Source organism: Chlamydotis macqueenii, chromosome 2 (genome assembly GCF_036417535.1).
Source record: "Chlamydotis macqueenii isolate bChlMac1 chromosome 2, bChlMac1.mat, whole genome shotgun sequence".
In the NCBI taxonomy this organism is placed as follows: Eukaryota; Metazoa; Chordata; class Aves; order Otidiformes; family Otididae; genus Chlamydotis; species Chlamydotis macqueenii.
The window spans coordinates 88510396-88529395 of NC_141557.1; the positions used below are offsets into that span (position 1 = coordinate 88510396).

Here is a 19000-nt window from a genome sequence, read left to right on the forward strand (position 1 = left end):
TTTTCTGTCTGAATCTCACTCAGAGAGCAGACCTCTTCCAGATGATTACATATTGTACCAGTTAAAATCTGCAGCAACTGAAACAAAGGAGTGATTGAGCATCTTCATTTAAAAGGAAAATCTGAACCAGAAAATGTTTAATCTTGGATCACAAAAAAAAGTAATTGGTGTCCCAGGTACCACCTGCACTTTCTTCACAGACACCAAGCTGTAGCTGATAATCTTCTTACAAGCACCTGCCACTGGGGACCTCATCCAGTAAAAGCTGCCTCTGCTGTCCATCAGCTTAATTTCAACATCCACACTACTCAACAAAGTCATCTTGGAAGAATGGGTCACTGTGGAAGGGGTCCTAACAGTTCAGTCCTCCCACTCTGGGCCATCAGAGCTGAGCATTGCCTGATCCCTGATAACCAACACCATGCAGCATGAGCTGAATTTTTTCACCATAATGCGGTGGGTGAGATTGGCATGGCCTCAGGGATGCTATGAAGGCATGGCAGGGCTCTTTGCATCATTCTGAAGGGCTGCATCACAGGCAGCATGCTGAAATGCTGTGACCTTTCCTTTGTGGGGAACGGGGCATGGCCAATGATAACTTCCAAGCCGTAGGAAGGGAAATATTATCACACTAATAAAGAGCTAATGTTAGTTACAGTTAGCACAGACTGTGGACCAAAATAATGCCTGTTAATAGGTTGCAGGGTCATTCTTTGATATGGTTTTGTTTACTCATATAAAAACAGTCATAAGGGCTGTTGCAGAGGTACCAAACCATGCTTCACTCCCAGTGGTGTTCAGCAAGGCTGTGCTGTTTACTCTGGCAATGAACAATATGAAGAAAAACTGGTAACATGTTCAGGAGCGATCTCTTCCTGGCATAAACCCCAATGACACTGTAGACTTAATTCTAAGAAATGCTTGTTTCAAATAATTTGATAAGTTATATAATTTCTCTCAGGAAAATTATGCTGCACAGAAAACTGACATGCTTTCACTCCCCTGATTATATAAAAAATACTTTTTAAAAAAGAGAAATATGAATTATGAATGGCTTAGGTTACCACAGAAAAAAAGAGAGACATGGATGGGAAATTAAGAGTTCGACTATGCTTTTCTGTAGTATTTCTATTGAGGCAAAATATGTTGGTTAGCATATGACTAACTCTCTCATTATTTTTGTAGGAAAACAAAAATTGTGTAGAAATTATATACCTTATTACCATACAGTATGTCTGTGATCGTGACTTCTAAAGCTGCAAGAAAATAGAACAGAGACCTTTCTTAATCATCACTTGGTGTTAATACAAAGGCATTAGAAGGAGCAGATGAAAGAAACCATTTAAGTTAATACACACTTGTCAAGCAAGAAGCAGTATGATGGCATGACTCCAGTCTATCAGAGGAAATTTTTTTGTTCAGTGAAAGATGATATTCCAGTAAACCGCCCAGCACAAAAATAGGAAATGAAGACAAGAAATGCAAAGCTTTTCCATTCCTTTCATCTTTTCTCCCTGCACTAATAAATTATTATATTTAATGTTATGGGAGTGTACAGAGGAGAAAGCAAGCCATACTTGTCATCAGAGCTTGACAAAACTAGAAATAAGTTTTCTTTTATTGTCAACATACAATGACAATTTTCACAGTACTATTACAAGTGTCAGCTCCCTATAAATACTTCTGCCCTATTATAGGTAAGCAATGCTTAGGGGACAGAAACCAAATGAATGAAAACTTATCCCTTGCTAAATGAACATACAGTCAATGGAGTGCCGGCAATGCCATGTAGTAGATTCTGGATAACACTTATGCCACAGTTCATTTGGATCTCTCAAATTTAAAGGACAATGTATCAATGTTTATTCCATTATCTCATTACGTAAAAGTCAAACAAGGACTTGATTCCCTTTCAACTGACTAGTCTAACTTGGTAATTCCCTAATTCATGCCTTCATTAATTCACAAAGGCATGAACTCACAAATTCACTCTCTCACCCACTGTTGTACATGTTGCTCTCACTTTAGCCTAATGGCACTGCTCCCACCATACATCAGGCTTTAGCATGAGCTGTGTGTTAGGGCAAAACCTCTGCAGGAGTCAGAGTCACTCCAACACTTAGTATAGGCCACATATAGTAAATGGTATAGTAAATTCCATGTCTCAGGGTGTGGAGGTGCTGTTACTCTTTTTGCCTCACTGAAGGTGAGGGTAGGGGAAAGATTTGAGCACTTTCGTAGAAGTCTAGCTTTACAGTTTCTTATTAGGTAATATACTTCAACATGGTGATGTTTGCAATATATCTGGATATATAAACATACTAATAGAAAACAAATAAAATACAGAACAATGATACAATGATCATAAAATGCAAAATAAGATGCAATATGCCAATTGCAGATAGTGCATAACCCATAAAAATGTCATACCAATCATGTCTAGCAGTTTGGTCAATTCCAAATTGCAATCTTGACAATCTGGTCAGTATCATACCTGATAGCAATAGTAATCTGGTTTTAATAAGTAATTGGTGATTAAAATTTCCAGTTCTTCAGTTTGAGAATGTACCATGTCCCATATCGGTCCTAAGGGTGCTGTCTAAGTTGTAGGCAAGTATTCTACCAGCATCAATGTGAATTAGCTTTTTGGTTTCTATAAAATCATTCTGTCATTACACAGAACATCACAAAGCAAAACCAATACATATACAACCCAATTTTTACTTAAGTACAGCCATGCAGTTATCATACATGTAGCCTAAATGGCAGGTACCTGAGGTCATAGTACTCATACAAGGATCTTGTAGTATTAAATGTGCAGGGCAGTACTGTTCATGGTTTCCCCATTTTACATCCACGAGAATTGACTGGTTACCTTTGTTATCCATGCATTTGCTCCCTTGAACTGACAGCTGTATTCTATTAGCTACAATAATGGAGACATATTGTAGGGCATATTGCTAAATGGGTTCTTCTTTACTTTACCTATTTAAGATGCGGCAATAAATAGATCCACTCAATAGACTACTTTTGCTTGCTACCCCTAAGATCGGATAAAATGGAATTTACAATACTGGCATCAATCCAATGATAGGATCCCTAACATAGCAGAATTCCCACTATGAATCCAATTGGCTTGTTGTTCATTTATAACATAGGTTTGCAATGGCACTGCTGGTATTAGAACCAAATTTGTGAACACCAGCATACATTTCCTTGAATATCTTCTGGAGTTTTTTCCAAGGCTTTAGGCTAATAGTCAAGGCAGTTGCATCCTTTCCATTTGCTATATCCATGGTCTGACCAATTATAGCTTGTTTGCTTACTGGTCCTAGCCTGGACACTTTATTACTAGTGATTTCTAAGCTGATAGAATCCAATGCTCCGGTGCCAAATCCCCTAGAAAGATTCCCAACTGTGCAAGTTTTCCAATGGGACTTTCACCATTGTACATTTATAGGTGCTATCCATTGTGAGCAATTTGAATATACCTATGCCAATATTGTCGCATCAAATCTGAACATAAAATTCAAATACTTCAGAGGTAAAATCTGCAAATTTTGGGGGAAATCCTTGGGTAACTAGTACTGGTGTAGCAATGGTAGTGGGAATCAGGGAGCTGAGGTGAATAGACTAAGTGCAAAGTCCATGCCCAAGACACAACCCCTGACTAATCTTTTTTTAAAATGTGACCCATTATTTGACTGTGTCTTTTGAGCATCGACTGTGTAGCAAATCATTGGTTTAATCATGCTACAGTTTGCAATCTGGATGCAGTGCATGCAAAGTAAATATTATTCAAACCGCCCACTACCTCAACTGCAGTCGTAATATATTTCCACTCCTTAACTTTACTCTTAGTTAAGTCACGTACAGTTTCATGATCATAGATACAGAGTGCTCACCTTTGTGCAGGGGTCTTATATGCTGCACCTAAAGGTACTGGTCTACCACTAAACACATGTTTAAGAATAGGCATTAGCAAGGTAATTTTCTGCTCCTTCCCTGGGTCAAGGGTTCAGTTACTACTAGCCCTTTGTAGGCTACTAACAGATCCTTTTCAAAAGTCGAATGATTGTACTCATCAGTGTGCCAGATAGACACATATACTGCACAACAGTGACCTCCTCTGGCAACTTTCATGTTTCTAGTTCTTTAGGCGATACAACATGAGTAGTAGTGGTCAGCCTGCTTAAAACATGCACAATGGGAGTAAAAGTATATAGTGAGGTCCTTGCCAGGTAGAAGCAAATCGCTCCCTGTCTGCATCTGGTCCATATCCTTCACATCTATAGTTGCCATCCACGGAAGGGTATGTTAATTAAGAGATTTGACCATACCAGTTACATTAGGAGCAGTGTGTTGTCAGCATTCAGGGCTTTATAAACTGTTAGCTGCCACTTGCCATTGGGTTTCTTTGCAGGCCATACAAGAGAATTGTAGGGGGAATAGGAATGGGAATTTTCCCCAGAAACCCACCTACGACTGGCCCTTAAATACATCAATGCATAAGATATTTTGGGAACCTAAGAGTAAGGTCAGGTGGACTCTCCATCCATTAGACAGAATTAATTTTGCCCTGGCCAGTGGGTGGGTAGTGACTTGCCAAACTAGTAGTTTGCTAAGTGGAAGCTGTCCTATGTAAGTGTCCTTACCATCAACATCTGGGCTCCTGTATTGACAGGGAATGTTGTCCAGTAGCAATCATTATCTGCAACCATCATCTTGGGACTTGGATCCTTAGCAGTGGGAGCAGCCACAGCAAGTACTTCCATTGGATCAAGCCCCTACCCTAGTTTCCTCTATATTAATGGTCTAGGGTCAGCGTTGATAGCTTTGGACACCTCTCTCAAGTAGACATTCCTAACATCCTCCAGCTCTGTAGGCATTATCTTCTTAAACCATATGGTGTCACTCCCATCCCCTGATATGGATCCCAGAGGAGTATCATGAGGAGTTAATGAGAGAAACCTGGCCAGCTGCTACAAAACAGGAATCAGCAGCCCATTTAACTGACTTGGTGAGACAAGTCAGCTAAATCTAAACACATTTTCCATAACTTCTTACGCTCCTTCTGCTCCCTTTATAATGAGACAGAGACATCCTAAGAAATCACCTCCCAGGGAACGGGCTCTATGGGAGGTGTTAGTTCAGCAGCAGGTGACGCTGAGAGGGCCCTAACTCACCCCTAGGCTCTGCAACTGATGGGTGGGAAATGCATTGGTTGTCCAGTCTGGGGCAGGAAGAGGAAGAGGTACCCCACCACAGGCCTCGGATGGTGAGGCAAAGGAGAGGGACTCCGCTGCCCGCCTCTTTGGGCGGGGGGTGAGGGCAGGGCTGATGGCTGCCTGGTGTGTCTCCTGCCTCTCCCCGCGGTGGGAGAGGGCATTACCTGGGCTGCGTGGTGCTCCCCTGGAAGGAGAGGTGCTGGCTTGTCACCATGCAGGCTCTCCCTCAGGCACCGCGGCCTGGTGCTGTGGGATGGGAGTCAACGGCAAGGTGAGATGCAGCCACCGAGGGACTCGCCCAGCAGCCAATTTCCATTTGTTTACCCCTTGGTCTTTCATCTAGGATTGCTGATTCATTTTAGAGGAAATCTTGATTTTTTTTCCCCCTGAATTATAAGCCACTACATGCAGTAGAGATCCAAGACAGTAGCAACCCAGTAAATTAAAAATAAGGAGATCATTTGGGATAATTAAGTTGAGCAGTTTCTGATGGAGCAATTAGTGAAGTGAAAGAAAACAGAGTGTAATGTTTCTTTACCCCTGATACCAAGGAGAGTAAGTGCTTTGCATTGTTTTTTCTTTTGAAGCTGAGTTTCAGCATAGCTAACATTAGTGTGTGCCTAAGAGCTCCTTAATTGGATGTCTGCCGTAAGATAGTTTACTCACGCCTAAGAAACGGCATTTGCTGCACTTGGAGTCACTTCTGTAAGTGTCCTGTGTACCTTTCATGGGATAATTCCTTAGACTGTTTTTTTTTCTTTGTCTGCCACTTCATTTTCCTATTAATGAGGATTTATTTGTACTTTCTCTTGTTGTTCTTGTGTTTTTGGTTTTGTGGGTTTTTTTTGTTTTGTTTTTGTTTTTTTTTTGTTTGTTTGTTTCAGGAGGTGGGCTATTTGGGGATTGGATTTGGTTGTTTTACAAATAAAGACCTGCAACTGTCTTTGCCAATGGGTGAGGAGGAAAGGAAACCAAAGGCTTAAGTGTTTCCTGCTGTCTTCTGTGTTTCTTACTGCTCTTGGTGTCCTTGGAAATAGTTTTCTGCATGAAGATGCGCAATTCCCTGTATTAGCACACTTTATGTGAAAACTTGAATGCTGTTTCAAAACTGAAACCAGAGTGTTCCCTTGTTGCATCTGAACCTCTAGAAGTTGCATGCACTATATCCCCCAGAATAAGCAAGCCTGGTCTTCTGTCTCCAGGCTGAAATGCAGCATGTCAGTCAAGTTTCAGGTGGGCTCGATTTGTTACTTGCCTGAAAAGGGATGCTAGCAGTTAACTTTTACCATAAATATTTTCTTTTCCCTTATTGCAGGACAGTAATACCACATGCCACTGACACGACCAGAAAAGTTGGTAAACTCAAAGAGCACACTTCTTCCAACACCCCAGATTCTGGGTCTTGGGGACCTTGCAAAAGCTCCCCATGAAATGCCGTCTAGGGGCCGCAGAAAGTGGATCAAAGAGACCGATTCAGCTTACATCAAGCTGGCAAAGCAAGGAGGCCAACCTGGTGAGTGTCCGTCTCGCTTGTTTGTTTTTCCTTTGTTTTCTTCGGCTTTGCTTGAGTGCGGTGCTAGAAAGTGCTTGTAGATACTACAGAAGAATCAGTTTTGAAATTAACCTATAGAAAAAGTGTGAGTGATTGAAAATGTGACGTAAAAGGTCACCTTGTCAAGACATCCTTGCGGTCTGTTGTGCATGGGCACCTTTTAGCAAAATGCATAGTTTTGCACTGTATCTGATCTAAGTACGTGATGACAGTTTAACTGCATTTGTGTGAGGTCTTTACAATTTATGTTTGGGCTATTTAAGTAGCGGTCTGGTGAAAATTATGTCACAAAAAAGCATAATCAGAAAACTTGGTAGAGGTTTATAAAGTGTTTTTTTTTTTTTTGTGATGACATTTGGTTTGTTACAGTGCTGTACATACTCTGTTCTTGTACCAAGGTAATCTGTGGTTTTGTTATTTCCTTTATGGAAGAAGGAAGATTAAGGAACTCGAGCAGATGCCTTGCACGCACACTTAGAGCAGGGTGACAAATCCAGAAATATGCATTAACATCGTAGAAACATGTTAAAGCATTTAGAGCAAGATAAACAGGGTGCAAGTGGAACGCAATGCTGCAGGGTTCTGCCTGTCCATTTTATCAAGGGAGACAAATGCTCCTGACTGAATAAAGCAAGCATTTCTTCCTAATAAAACAGCAACCTAAAAACAAAGGTAGTGTGTTTGCAACAAAACAAGATGTCAGAAAAGTGCTGTCTTTCGTCTTTTTCTCTCAAGACTTGCTGAAGCACTATACTCCTGTGGCAATGAAGTCCTCTCCAGCACCATGTGCTGCACCTGACTGGTACTTGCACTGCTCCAATCCCCCAGCGACCGAAGAGCCTCGGTAAGTCTGCTCAGATCCCGTATAACTTCTTGGGTTCTCTCTGAACTTTTTAGTGTTTCAGAATACTTTTGTACTAAAGTGCAAGATACGTATCCCTTGCACCAACAAGTGTTAAATCTTTGCCTGCAGGAGCTGTATTTCCTCTATACCAGATTATATGATTCACAAAGAGTTTAAGGCTGATGACCATCATGGTAATAGTTACAAGCCAAGAAGAGGGCCTTTTGATTTTGATATGAAAAGTGTTTGGCAGCGGGATGCTGAGGACAAAGAAAATGCGGAGAAGAAGAAGGTATGATGGAGAGGCACTTTATGATGATGCTTTGTTTGTAGGGCTTGTGAAGACACTTCTAGCTGGACCTCTGGGTTCTTATAGAAGGGAAGCTGATAGTCCACCTGAGTTTCTGTACTCCAAAAACAACTTTTATATTGCAGTTAGAGAATGAGAAGAAGGCCATGCTTCTCTTAAGTGCTTCAGGTATAGCCTATGAACCAGAAATGTAGTTTCCAATAACACTATATGGTGCATATACTTAAGTGTGTTCACTCTTGGTGAACAGAATTCTTGTTTAGTGATCTTGGGAGGAAGAAAGAAGAAGGAGGAAGGAACAGAAGTCTGTTCTGAAAAAGGGGTTTGATTTACTTTAAAGTACAAGACAAGCCCTGAAGATACTGCACTAGCTGTCTTTGGATGGAAGATGTATCCAAGACAAAGTATAGCACAAGCTATAGAATAAACCTAGAATAAACCTTTCTGTGATGATCTTGGCATTTTGTCCTGGAAACTTCTCTCCCATCCTCCCTCTTTCATCCTACATGCCCCTGCCCATTTTAGATGCTGGGGCCTTATGTTTTTTTTTAATATCCTCTGTAATCTTGGTTCCCTCATTTACCATAGGTCTTTGAACTATACATGGAAACGTGTTTTATGTACTTGAATACCAGTACCTCTCTTCTTGAACAGAGGGGCAGATATCAGACATCTTAGGAAAAAAAGCCCTCAGCCTTTGCTGAGATGAGTAGCTAGTGCAAATTCAGAATGATGGCTTGTGAAAATGTGAACATCTCATTTCTGAATAGGCTTGGGAATGTTTACTTAATCTGTGGAAACAGGCAAGCATGCAACATATGCTTAAAATGTAATTTGCCTGATGCTTGTAGGTGAATCTTTTTTTTTCAATCAGAGATTTAAGGCACTGAAAATAGAAACTTAGCCTGCCACAGAGCCTCTTAAAGGATCGAACTAGGAGGGAGAGGAAGTGCTGTCCCTTGTTCCCTTACTTAAGAACCAATTATTTTCAGGGGTCTAAGAGTCAAATTTAACTTTGATAACAGTAAGTGTAATTCATGTCTATGTCGTAACTGGTAAAGTGAGACTGAGGTCCATTTCTGTTTGGGTGGACTTTGATCAAGACCCTTTTTCATTCAGTCATGTGAATGAAAGTTCCCATGTGTCTTATTTATCACCAAATAAAAGTGAATATATGTTATATATTCAGCCCAGATTCCAAACCTGCTGAGGTCCTGTTATATAATTTACACTGCTCTTCCAGAAGTTGAGTTTTGTCTAAGGTACTAAATCTACTAAATCTCTTTCTTTAAGATTAGGTGCCTGAGAAGACAGATTCTGTGTCTCTAGCTTTAGCTCCGCCTCCACACCACCATCTCTGAAATGGTTGTCCTTCACAGTACCTTTCTTGTACCCTGAAAAGTGTCACATATATCTTGAAGCATCAAATGGTGCTTCTTTCACAGCTGTTTCTTGTATCTCCTCTTATAGAAGGTTTCTATCTCATGCTTTAAGAGTACCTTCCTGAAGAGTCTTCAAGTGAGACAATGGAACTAGCCCTACCAAACAGTCTTGATTTTAGTTTTCTCACCATACGTCTTGTATGTTGAAATGTAAGAGATATATTCCAAAACACCAAAGGCAAATTTCTAAGGAATAGTCAATTTATTTGTTTGACTCCATGATGTTACTGTGGCAGCAAACTACCTCAAATATTGAGACTGGATGTATTGAAAATATTTTTTAGTTCATTCTGACTAAGCAGCTGTTCAGAAGAGAGATACGTGATGCAATTGTGGAGATAAATCCCATAGGGCTCCCTTAGGGACAAGTGCAAAAACATTTAAACCTCTAAGGGTACCTGCTCTACTCAGTTTGAAAAACATTGTTCCCATGTGGGCCCTTGCTCTGGAGCTTTAAGCCTTTATGCCATTTGTTCTGAAGTATTAGAATCTCCACTGTTCCTCATATTATGGTTGTCACTGTGATGCACTACTAGCTCAGGTGGAAGCATCCTCTTGCATCATGTGGACCAGCTGGGTTGGGTTGAAAATGCTGTGACCTTAAGAAAGAGGCACACTTATGTATATGTGAGAGATCAGTTGGAGGCGGTATTAGGGTTAGCATCAGCATTAGGCAATTTTCCTGTGGCACCAGTAGGACCACTACTTCATATCTGAAGTAATCTCTTTCAGGCACTTGCCTGAAATGTATGTGTGCACATGCATAGGTACATAAGTATGTATGTGCTGTAGCAAAAGGATTACTCATCTGAGGTCAGGATTTTACCTCAGAGAGAGATTTGAAATGTAAACTAGAATTTTTCCCTTGATCGCAGGGGAGACAGGACTTCATCTGGGGACTTTCAGCTTTCCATGCTGGCAGCAAGTATCCATTGTTCTTCATATACCAGCCAGGCACCATACATACCACATTTTGTGTTTTTTGGATCTGAGACTAATAAATGTGTATGGATAATAAATGTAGGTAGTAATATTTAGAGTATGTCATTGCCATCTCTTCACAAAGAGAGAGAACGCTTCAAACTGAGAATATGTAAAAAATATCCTACGTAGTTTGCTTTATCTGGGAAACTTCCAGGCTGTTAAATAGAGGCTTGTCAAAGTGAAAATGCCTCCTCAGCTATAACCATTGGAGTGTACTGGAACAGGGGTCTGCTTTTAATGCTGAATTAGCCCAACAAAGTAACAAACAGCACCTGATGGGATTATAGGAGCCCTCCAAAACCAAATTCTGATCTGTTCCATTGCTCCTTTTGTCAGTCATTAGCTGGTTTGAACAGTTATGCAAGTTATGCCAGTCTGTCTCATTTAACACCAAAAAAAAGAAAAACATTTAAAACAATGTGCGAGACTTGCTAGCTAGCCTTCAATTCTTTTCTCATTATGTTTCATTTCCCCTTTCTTTTCTGGACTTTAGTTTTGACATTTGTGCCTTTGTCTGTGTCTAGACAAAACCTCTCTAGGCTTTCCCCTTGCCCTTGTCTTTTAATTAACTCTTTAATTACTAGCCTTCCTTTTCTAACGCTTCTCTAATATCTCTTCCATCTACTCTTTGTATATCCTGCCTATCAAGTTGAGTTGTGTTTCTGTGTTGCCCTGTGTGCCATCATATGTGACAAAAGTTAGCTGAGACTGATGATTTCTACTTGCCTAATTAAATTGATTGAAGCTGTAGATAACTGTGCCCTGGATCTGAAACTTTCATGGTATGCCAGATCTGAAATTGTACAGTTTAATGATAGACAGAAAACAGCACTACCATTTTCTGCACAAGAGGACAGCATTTTTGAAATGTAAAGCACAAACAGGCTGCTTCAGTAAAGAACAGTGTTAAGAGATTTGAAAAGCAGTTCTGCTTCATTTAGTTGCTTGTTAATTAGTTCAGTGATTAAATGTATTCAAATGCTGTTACACTTTTTTTTTTTTTTTTTGCTTTTTCCATAATAAAAGTGCACAGGCTCCTTAAGAAGTCCATAGTGTGTTTACACCTATTTTGGAATCTTCTCCTCATGGTTGTTTCCATGGGAGTTAGAATCACAGAATCATAGAATAGTTTGGGTTGGAAGGGACCTTCAAAGGTCATCTAGTCCAACACCCCTGCAAGAAGCAGGGACATCTCCAACTCAATCAGGTTGCTCTGAGCCCCATCCAACCTGGCCTTGAATGTTTCCAGGGATGGGGCATCTACCACCTCTCTGGGCAACCTGTTCCAGTGTTCTACCACTCTCAATCTAAAAAAAAAATTTCCTGATCTCTAGTTTGAATCTACCTCCCTCTATTTTAAAACCATTACCCTTTGTCCTATCACAACAGGCCCTACTGAAGAGTGTTTCCCTGTCTCTCCTGCAGGACCCCTTGAGGTGCTGGAAAGCCACTATAAGGTCTCCCCAGAGCCTTCTCTTTTCCAGGCTGAACAGCCCCAACTCTCTCAGCCTGTCCTCATAGGAGAGGTGCTCCAGCCCTCTTACCATCTTTGTGGCCCTCCTCTGGACTCTCTCCAACAGGTCCATGTCCTTCTTATGTTGGGGGCTCCAGAGCTGGATGCAGTACTCCAGGTGAGGTCTCACTGGAGTGGAGTAGAGGGGCAGAAGCACCTCCCTTGACCTGCTGGCCACACTCCTCTTGATGCAGCCCAGGATGTGGTCACTTTTCTGGGCTGCAAGCATACATTGGCATACATTGCTGGCTCATGTTGAGTTTTGCAGTGTCTGCAATGCAAGTGCATCTGCTGACTTTTTGCACTCTGTTCATAATTTTTTGCTCTTTTAACCTTATTGCAGTAGGTATGTCCACAGAGGTGACTTTACTTGTAAATTTACAGAGCAATACACTTCACTTTTAGCTACCCTGTCTTGATTTTTTTTTAACAACCTGCAAGTAGTAACTATGGGGCGCTCACCTGAGTTGCATTTTTAAAAGAGAAAATGGTCAAATAATATGTAGGTTCTAATTAAAAGTATATATTAGTATAATGCAAAAACTTTGTTAATAAGCTTTGAAAATCTTGTGCTGTCTTCAGGACTTTTCTTCCCCCTTTTCTTCATGCAATTAAGGTAGCTGTAAATAGTCTTTAAAGACCTTTTTTTTTTTTAACCTCAGAATTTCTTAGCATCTATTAGTGAAAGATATCTAGGAGTTGTTTGGGATATTTAATTTAATGCTTTTAGTTGAGAGGGCAGTAAGTTGACCCTTCAGCAGCTGTTGATTTTGATAGAAGTTAAAATAAACAGCTTTGACACATGCTGCTAATGTTTCTCCATTACTTTTTGATTTTCCAGCTTTCAGGCCCAGAGTTTCTGGTATCACTTCACTGGCTTTCTAGGTGTCATCTTATCTTTCTGACTTGCAGTCAACACTGAGTTTCTTTACCTGTCATTGGCAACTGAAAGATGATAAAAGTAAAATACATTTTGTGTTGTAGGCTTCCCCCAATATATCTGTATTTGATTGAATTTCAAATATCTAATTAATGTACCACAACAGTTTTCTTATTATATGGGATGTTTTTATTTTTAAAAAAATGTAGTGATTAAACTGGAAATGAATTTCTGATCCCACTGACTTTAGTAAGACGGGGATGTTTTCATACATTGCATACAGACAAATGAGTCAAGATGAGAGCTTGCAATGCGTAAGTTTGGATTTGAAGCTTAACTTTGGGCAGAAATGTACTGTGAGGGAAAAGCTTGTGGAGAGCACGTTTTGCATTACTGACATACTGAACAAACAGCTAATCTCATCCAGAATAACTAAGGTGCTGCTTTATCTTTTGCTATTCCTTTATACTCTTTTACTTATGGAAATAATATAGATAAGATAGTAAAATTTGAAGACATTTAGGGCCTTTAATATAACCTTCACTTTTGAAGGTCATATTATCATATAATCTTCTTGGTTATTTGTATCATAACTCCTTTTACTAAGTTTTCTCTAACACAGGTAAAGCTCCCAGCTATAAATCCTAAATATCCAAGCAGAATGCTGAATGTTTCTACAAACAAGGAATTTAGTGGGAAAAATAAGCTTTCCTTCCCACCTATGTAAGTAGTACGCTTATGAAACTCATTGACCTCCTAAGCCTGCAACTATTCATGCACGCAAGCAATACTACTGCTTGTGAAATTGCAGAGATTAGTGGATATGTGTGTGGACTTGTGGATCCTTACTGCTACTAAACTTGTTATCATGTGTGGTACTAAAATACTTTTACAAACACCTAAAATAATAGCACTTAAACTCATATAGGAAAGCTATTCAATATAACTTTGCTTTAGGAAAACTAAGCATACACTTGCGTGTCTTCATGTAGCACGCTTTTACTGTGTTCCAAATTGTCCCTTTTTTTCTCAATACCAGTGAACAGATGCAAACTATAACGTACATTGTTAATTCTGTAAACATAGGTTACAGAGACACAAGTAGCACTACCATTTTAAGAAAACACAAAAACTGTAGCCTCTATAAATTCAGGCACAGCAAAAATACTGTAATGAACACCGGAAGATAAAAGTCTTTTAAGCAAATTATTGAATCACCTGTGATGTAATCACATCATCAGCCATGTGCACGACTGAACTGTTTCTGTGTACTTTGTTTTAAAAAATTTTTATACAGTCATCAGTAATCCTTGTAGGTTTTAGAAATATGTTAATGATGCAAAATAAGTGATTAAGCTGTCTAATGAACTTAAGAGCAAATCTGTGACAAAATTTCACCTTCGCGCATAATGAGTGTTGTCAGCCTTTTTTACTTAAACATACTTTGTGTGATTTCCCTTTTTTGTCTCTAAGACCAGAACTGTGTAAGTATTATACACATTAAGTTCCAATAAAACGGATGGCTCTTCTCATATTAAATTACATATTACTGAATCAGGCATAGTTGTGCGCTTTGTTTTTTTTTTTTTATTTTCAGTGTGATTTTTCTTAGATGATTACATTTAGAATATATGTTTAGTTACTTAGAAATAAGTTATAAGACTATTGCTCTTTCTGTGTGAAATAAAATTTTCCCATCTGATCCCCATATTTGTTTACTTATGCTATTGTTTTCCTTAATATATTTGGACTTACAGGCCTGCTCAAAGAAAAAGTGAAGCAGTAAACTTTAGCAAATTAATTAGCAACGGTTATGGGACTGACTGGTTTCAGCAGTGTACTGGAGGGGAAAAAAAGATTCAAGAAACATCAGAAAATAGTGAGCAGTATAAAGGTAAAATTATTGAAAGCTGTTTCTTTAAAGTGAGCTGGGATCTCAAGGTAATAGCAAAGGGTAGTCTAAATAATTTGTGTGTCCCTCTGAATACGGTGAGACTTACTGAATTACCATGCTTAGCTTACACTGACGAGCTAAAGAAAAGAGTGCTCCTGTTTGTAGTCAGTGAAGGTGGGGGCTTTTATGGTATTTTTTTTTTTCATTTTTACAAGTGCAGAAGTATGCTCTGTTCTGATCCAAGAGCTTCTGTGTGATGTGGGGTTTTTTTTGTAAAATGCTGCAGAGACACAGCTGTCCTCCTGCCCAAATTTAAGCAAACTATAAAATATTTGTTACCTATTTATTCGGAATAATCTTTAGCCTCTAATATTTTTCTGACAACTTCTGTGACAAATGTCATCCATACTCCTGTTTAAGAAATAGATCACTGTTCATAAAAATTTGTCAAAATAAATATATGTGCATTGTTAAATACAGCGGAGTCGAAACAGGGTTTTTTTGAGAGAAAAAAAAGTTATTGAATGTTTACCTATGATTTCAAAGCTTACTTTGTCATGCACAGTGGTAATAGCTATGAAATGCATCACTTCAAAATACTTAGATAAAAAGGTAAAAGGTCGGAAAATTCCCCTTACTTCTGTCAAAGACCTTTTGCTTAGGCTTTTTACAGTGGCTTGGTAACCATGGTGCATATATCAGTTTTCTATAGCAACCTTTTAAAATGCTATTGAATATACACATTGCAAGCTCAATTTTTTTTTTTTTTTTTATTTTATCAGTGAATGCTTGTTTATAAACTGGGGATTGCCATGACTCCCTTGACCTTGATATATCAATGTGTGGAAGTCTTAGAGGCCAGTTAATTTAGTTTCTGTGACACTTCAGCACTTTTTGAATTAATCTTTGTGTCTTCCATGAATATATCTACAGTAATATTTTGTGTGTGTGTGTGCAGAACATCTTCCTCCAGGCAAGTATTAGAAGAAAACAGACAAACAGAAAACTAGAAATTGTGTATTATTATTCAGAATAAAAACTGCTATAAAACTAAGGGATGAAGCCAGTTCTCAGGCTAGACCTGAAAGAGAATGCACAACCTGAGAAGCCATTCTTCAGAGTGAACCTAAGTATCCAAACTCTGATCATGCAGAGGATGCTGCCTTGGAAGGCATAATGACCTAAGAGTTCAACTGCAAAGCCTAGAAGTGCTCTTCCTTAGCATGAAATAAAATCTTCAGTATTCTTCTTTTGTCTTCAGATTCTATTTAACTTTCTTGTGCACTGACATTTTCCTTTTCCATTACTGTGAGTAAAACGAAAGGACTTGGGATTTTCGAAAACTGAAATTCATTCTTTAGTGATAGTTGATTTCTTTAATGTGAAGTGTGCCTCTAATGGGACATTTGAGGTATAAAGAAAGCTAAAGATTTTTTTAAAGTAATCATGATATTGGTTTGGTTATACCACTTAGGCATAGAGAAAAAAATGATGGGTATACTGTAAAGGCTGATGAAAAGTCAGTATGCTGCATAGTTTGATATATAGACACATCCTATTTTTGAGATGCTTTTCTTTCACAAATTCTTAGATAACATGACACCTGCTTTGCTTGTATTTCTCTCCTTTCTCAATCATAGCTATTCCTATTGAAATTGATTCTGAATCTCAACATAAAAAGAGATTTTTTTAATGCTGTTAACAGTATAGTTTCACCCAGATATGTACCTTGTTTCAGTTTTGACCTTGTCGTTTTCATTCTTTCAGGTATGCACTGAAGGTAGTGTTTGTAGTTTCTTCCCACTTGGGTACTTTTTTCTGCTCATCCAAACTAATTGGCAGCATGAGCACGTTGCAGCTCCCTTTTGAGATGGAGCTTCCTCTGTTCTCTCTCGCACAGGATAAGTCTAAGACAGATTGGGCAGGATATATAACCCATTCCATATGTAAATTTGTAACTCATTTGTGTTGGGTTACAGATTTGCATCATACTGCAGACTTTGTAGGTACCTTGCCTATCTTGTTAGTTAAAAATTAAAAGCACTGGAATTTCAATGTATGTTGATGTGAAAGAGAAACTGAAAATTTTAGTTGGTCTTTTTATTCCTATGGTTGAAGTTATCCTAAGAACTTTATTCTCTTTTAATTGCAGATTCAGAGCCATCACAGTCTGAATCAGCACCTGCAAGAAATGAGTTGGAGCCATCATTTCAGGGATATAACAAATAACTTAAAAGACTACTGGGAAAAGTAAAGCTTTATGTCTTACATAGTCCAGTATTTACATGTTTGTTAGATTATTTTTATGGTTGAGCTCATCCCTGATTTAGAAGTTAATTCAGTTTATAATATAATTAACTTCATTGTACTTGATTACAGAAAAGTTTAAAGAACAGGCAACAGCTGTCAGTGCATATTCATAGGCTTTTTCTTAATATAATAAATAAAATAAAGCAAAACTGAAGGTTTTTTTCCTACACCAGACTAGTGCTCCTTTGCTGTTGTCAAATAAGGTTACCATATCGCTGCTGATTTGACTAGACACGGGCATGATATCGATGTGTGCAAACCAGCAAATTTCTTTATTTAACTACAGTTACACTCGTGACCTAGGCCATAAATAAAGATGAAGAGGAGCTGTATGGTTTGGGATGAAATAGAAAGAATTGAACTGGTATGGATACTTGCAGTGAAAAAGTCAAACCTTCACTGTAAAGATGGCTCCTTAGCCCCAAAAGCACATTTATTTAGACCAGATATTCAGCTTTCTAGGACAATTCTATTGTTATGCCTTTTGCACAAGAACTACTTGGTCAGTCATAGTGTTCAGCCACGTAGTTAAATTAAGACTTGGTGGCTTTTCCTGTTATAGTCTTGTTACGTAGAAGATGAATCATTGGGTAACACTAGTGTGGACTAAACCCATGGATGATGTCTGCACTTTCAGCTGTTAAATAAAAATTTTATTTATCCTGAAATTTTGATTGGAACAAGACTATTACATGCTAGATGTCCGTGTTTATTCACAGCAGCAAAACAGTTGTACTTTGAAATAGCAATGTATATAAATTATTTTAGTATTTTGGAAAAGTTAGTTACACTGATATTTTAACACTTGCTCTTTGGTCTACTTAAACTAGGATATATCCCTGAAATCTTATGATTAGTTAAGTATTAAATATAAAGCCCATTAGAAAGTGGATGCAATTTCAAGAAGATATTTTTTGCTAATACTATGAAAAGTGAAGATTTTAATAAGGAAAATGGCAATTTTTAATTTCCTTTTCAGAGCGCACTCTGCATCGTACACCTTTGAATCCAAGAGCTGAAGATTTTTAAATGTATTACTGAATATACATGTCTTTGAACAGAATGTTTAGAGGATTTGGCTTAACAGTCCTTTTCTTTAGAAATTTGATATGAAAATTGACTGGAAATAGGTAAACCTATTGCTAATCCGAGCTCTGAAAATTTCCAGTGAAAGTTTGCGGAAGCTTTGCTGTCGATGTTGTTAGACCCAGCACCTGAGTTCACCTTTGCTGTTCATTCTAACCAACGATTCAAATGTCTAAGTTGTATTTATAAAAATAAAAGGCTAAACCATATGAAAATATCTAAATGTACAGTTATTGGTTAGTCAGCAAAATTTTCCAAAAACAAAAAAAGCTTGTATCAAGCTTTATCTGATGGAGCGGAGGGGGAAATTATTACCTTATAACTATTTTCACTTACAATTTATATTGTGGTTATATTCAGATACATTGAAACCATTAATTTTGCTGAGAAAGCAGAGCTTTTAGTGAAAACTACTTTTCTACCTGGGGATGATAGAACTGGAGCTCATAGTAGTAAAACTTGATCAGTAGAAAAACTGTCACCTGTCATTACAAAGGAGCACTAAAGAATAAGTTTGTGTGAAGAAATTGTTTATGTATAACAGGCAAAGTGTTGATACCCTTAGGATTTCAACTATAAAATTTTACACCTAGTGCAGTAATCACCAGTAGCTAAGTTGCTTAACGGTAAGGCAGCCAAGCCTTTTTTTTTAATGCTCGTCAGTTGAATAAGAAGGTGTTTTTATTTTAAGCACATATTGAATCCATTTCAATTTCTTTTTTTTGGTAGAAAGCTTTCTGAAAGGTGTTTAGTACAAATTTACTGAAAAACTGGGGACCGTAATGTTATGACCAAAAAAAACCCCAAACCCCAGCATGGGTATTTAAAAGTATTTACAAATGTACAGATCACCTGTTCACATAGACTTGAAGGTGCTTGCTGTGCCAAAGCCCTCAAAATCAATTCCATAAAATAAGAGTTCCTGTGTGGCCGCAATACTGCTGACCTGCACACAAG

At 38.4% G+C, this 19000-nt stretch overlaps 1 protein-coding gene across 1 annotated transcript; it reads left to right on the forward strand.

Annotated features, from left to right (window-relative positions):
• Window positions 1-6557: 6557 nt before the first annotated feature.
• Window positions 6558-16876, forward strand: C2H7orf57 (chromosome 2 C7orf57 homolog). Its single transcript, XM_010117794.2, has 6 exons — window positions 6558-6741; window positions 7516-7624; window positions 7754-7916; window positions 13376-13476; window positions 14511-14647; window positions 16800-16876. Exons 1-6 carry the CDS (start codon window positions 6558-6560, stop codon window positions 16874-16876), a joined length of 771 nt encoding a protein of 256 aa, XP_010116096.2.
• The last annotated feature ends 2124 nt before the right edge of the window (window positions 16877-19000 follow it).

Excerpts from the sequence above, each read along its gene's own strand:
- C2H7orf57 (XM_010117794.2), top strand. The coding sequence starts at position 6,558 with ATGCCACTGACACGACCAGAAAAGTTGGTAAACTCAAAGAGCACACTT. Across the intron at positions 6,742-7,515 it reads AAAGCAAGGAGGCCAACCTG|ACTTGCTGAAGCACTATACT; the intron begins GTGAGTGTCCGT and ends TTTTCTCTCAAG. Across the intron at positions 14,648-16,799 it reads AAATAGTGAGCAGTATAAAG|ATTCAGAGCCATCACAGTCT; the intron begins GTAAAATTATTG and ends TTTTAATTGCAG.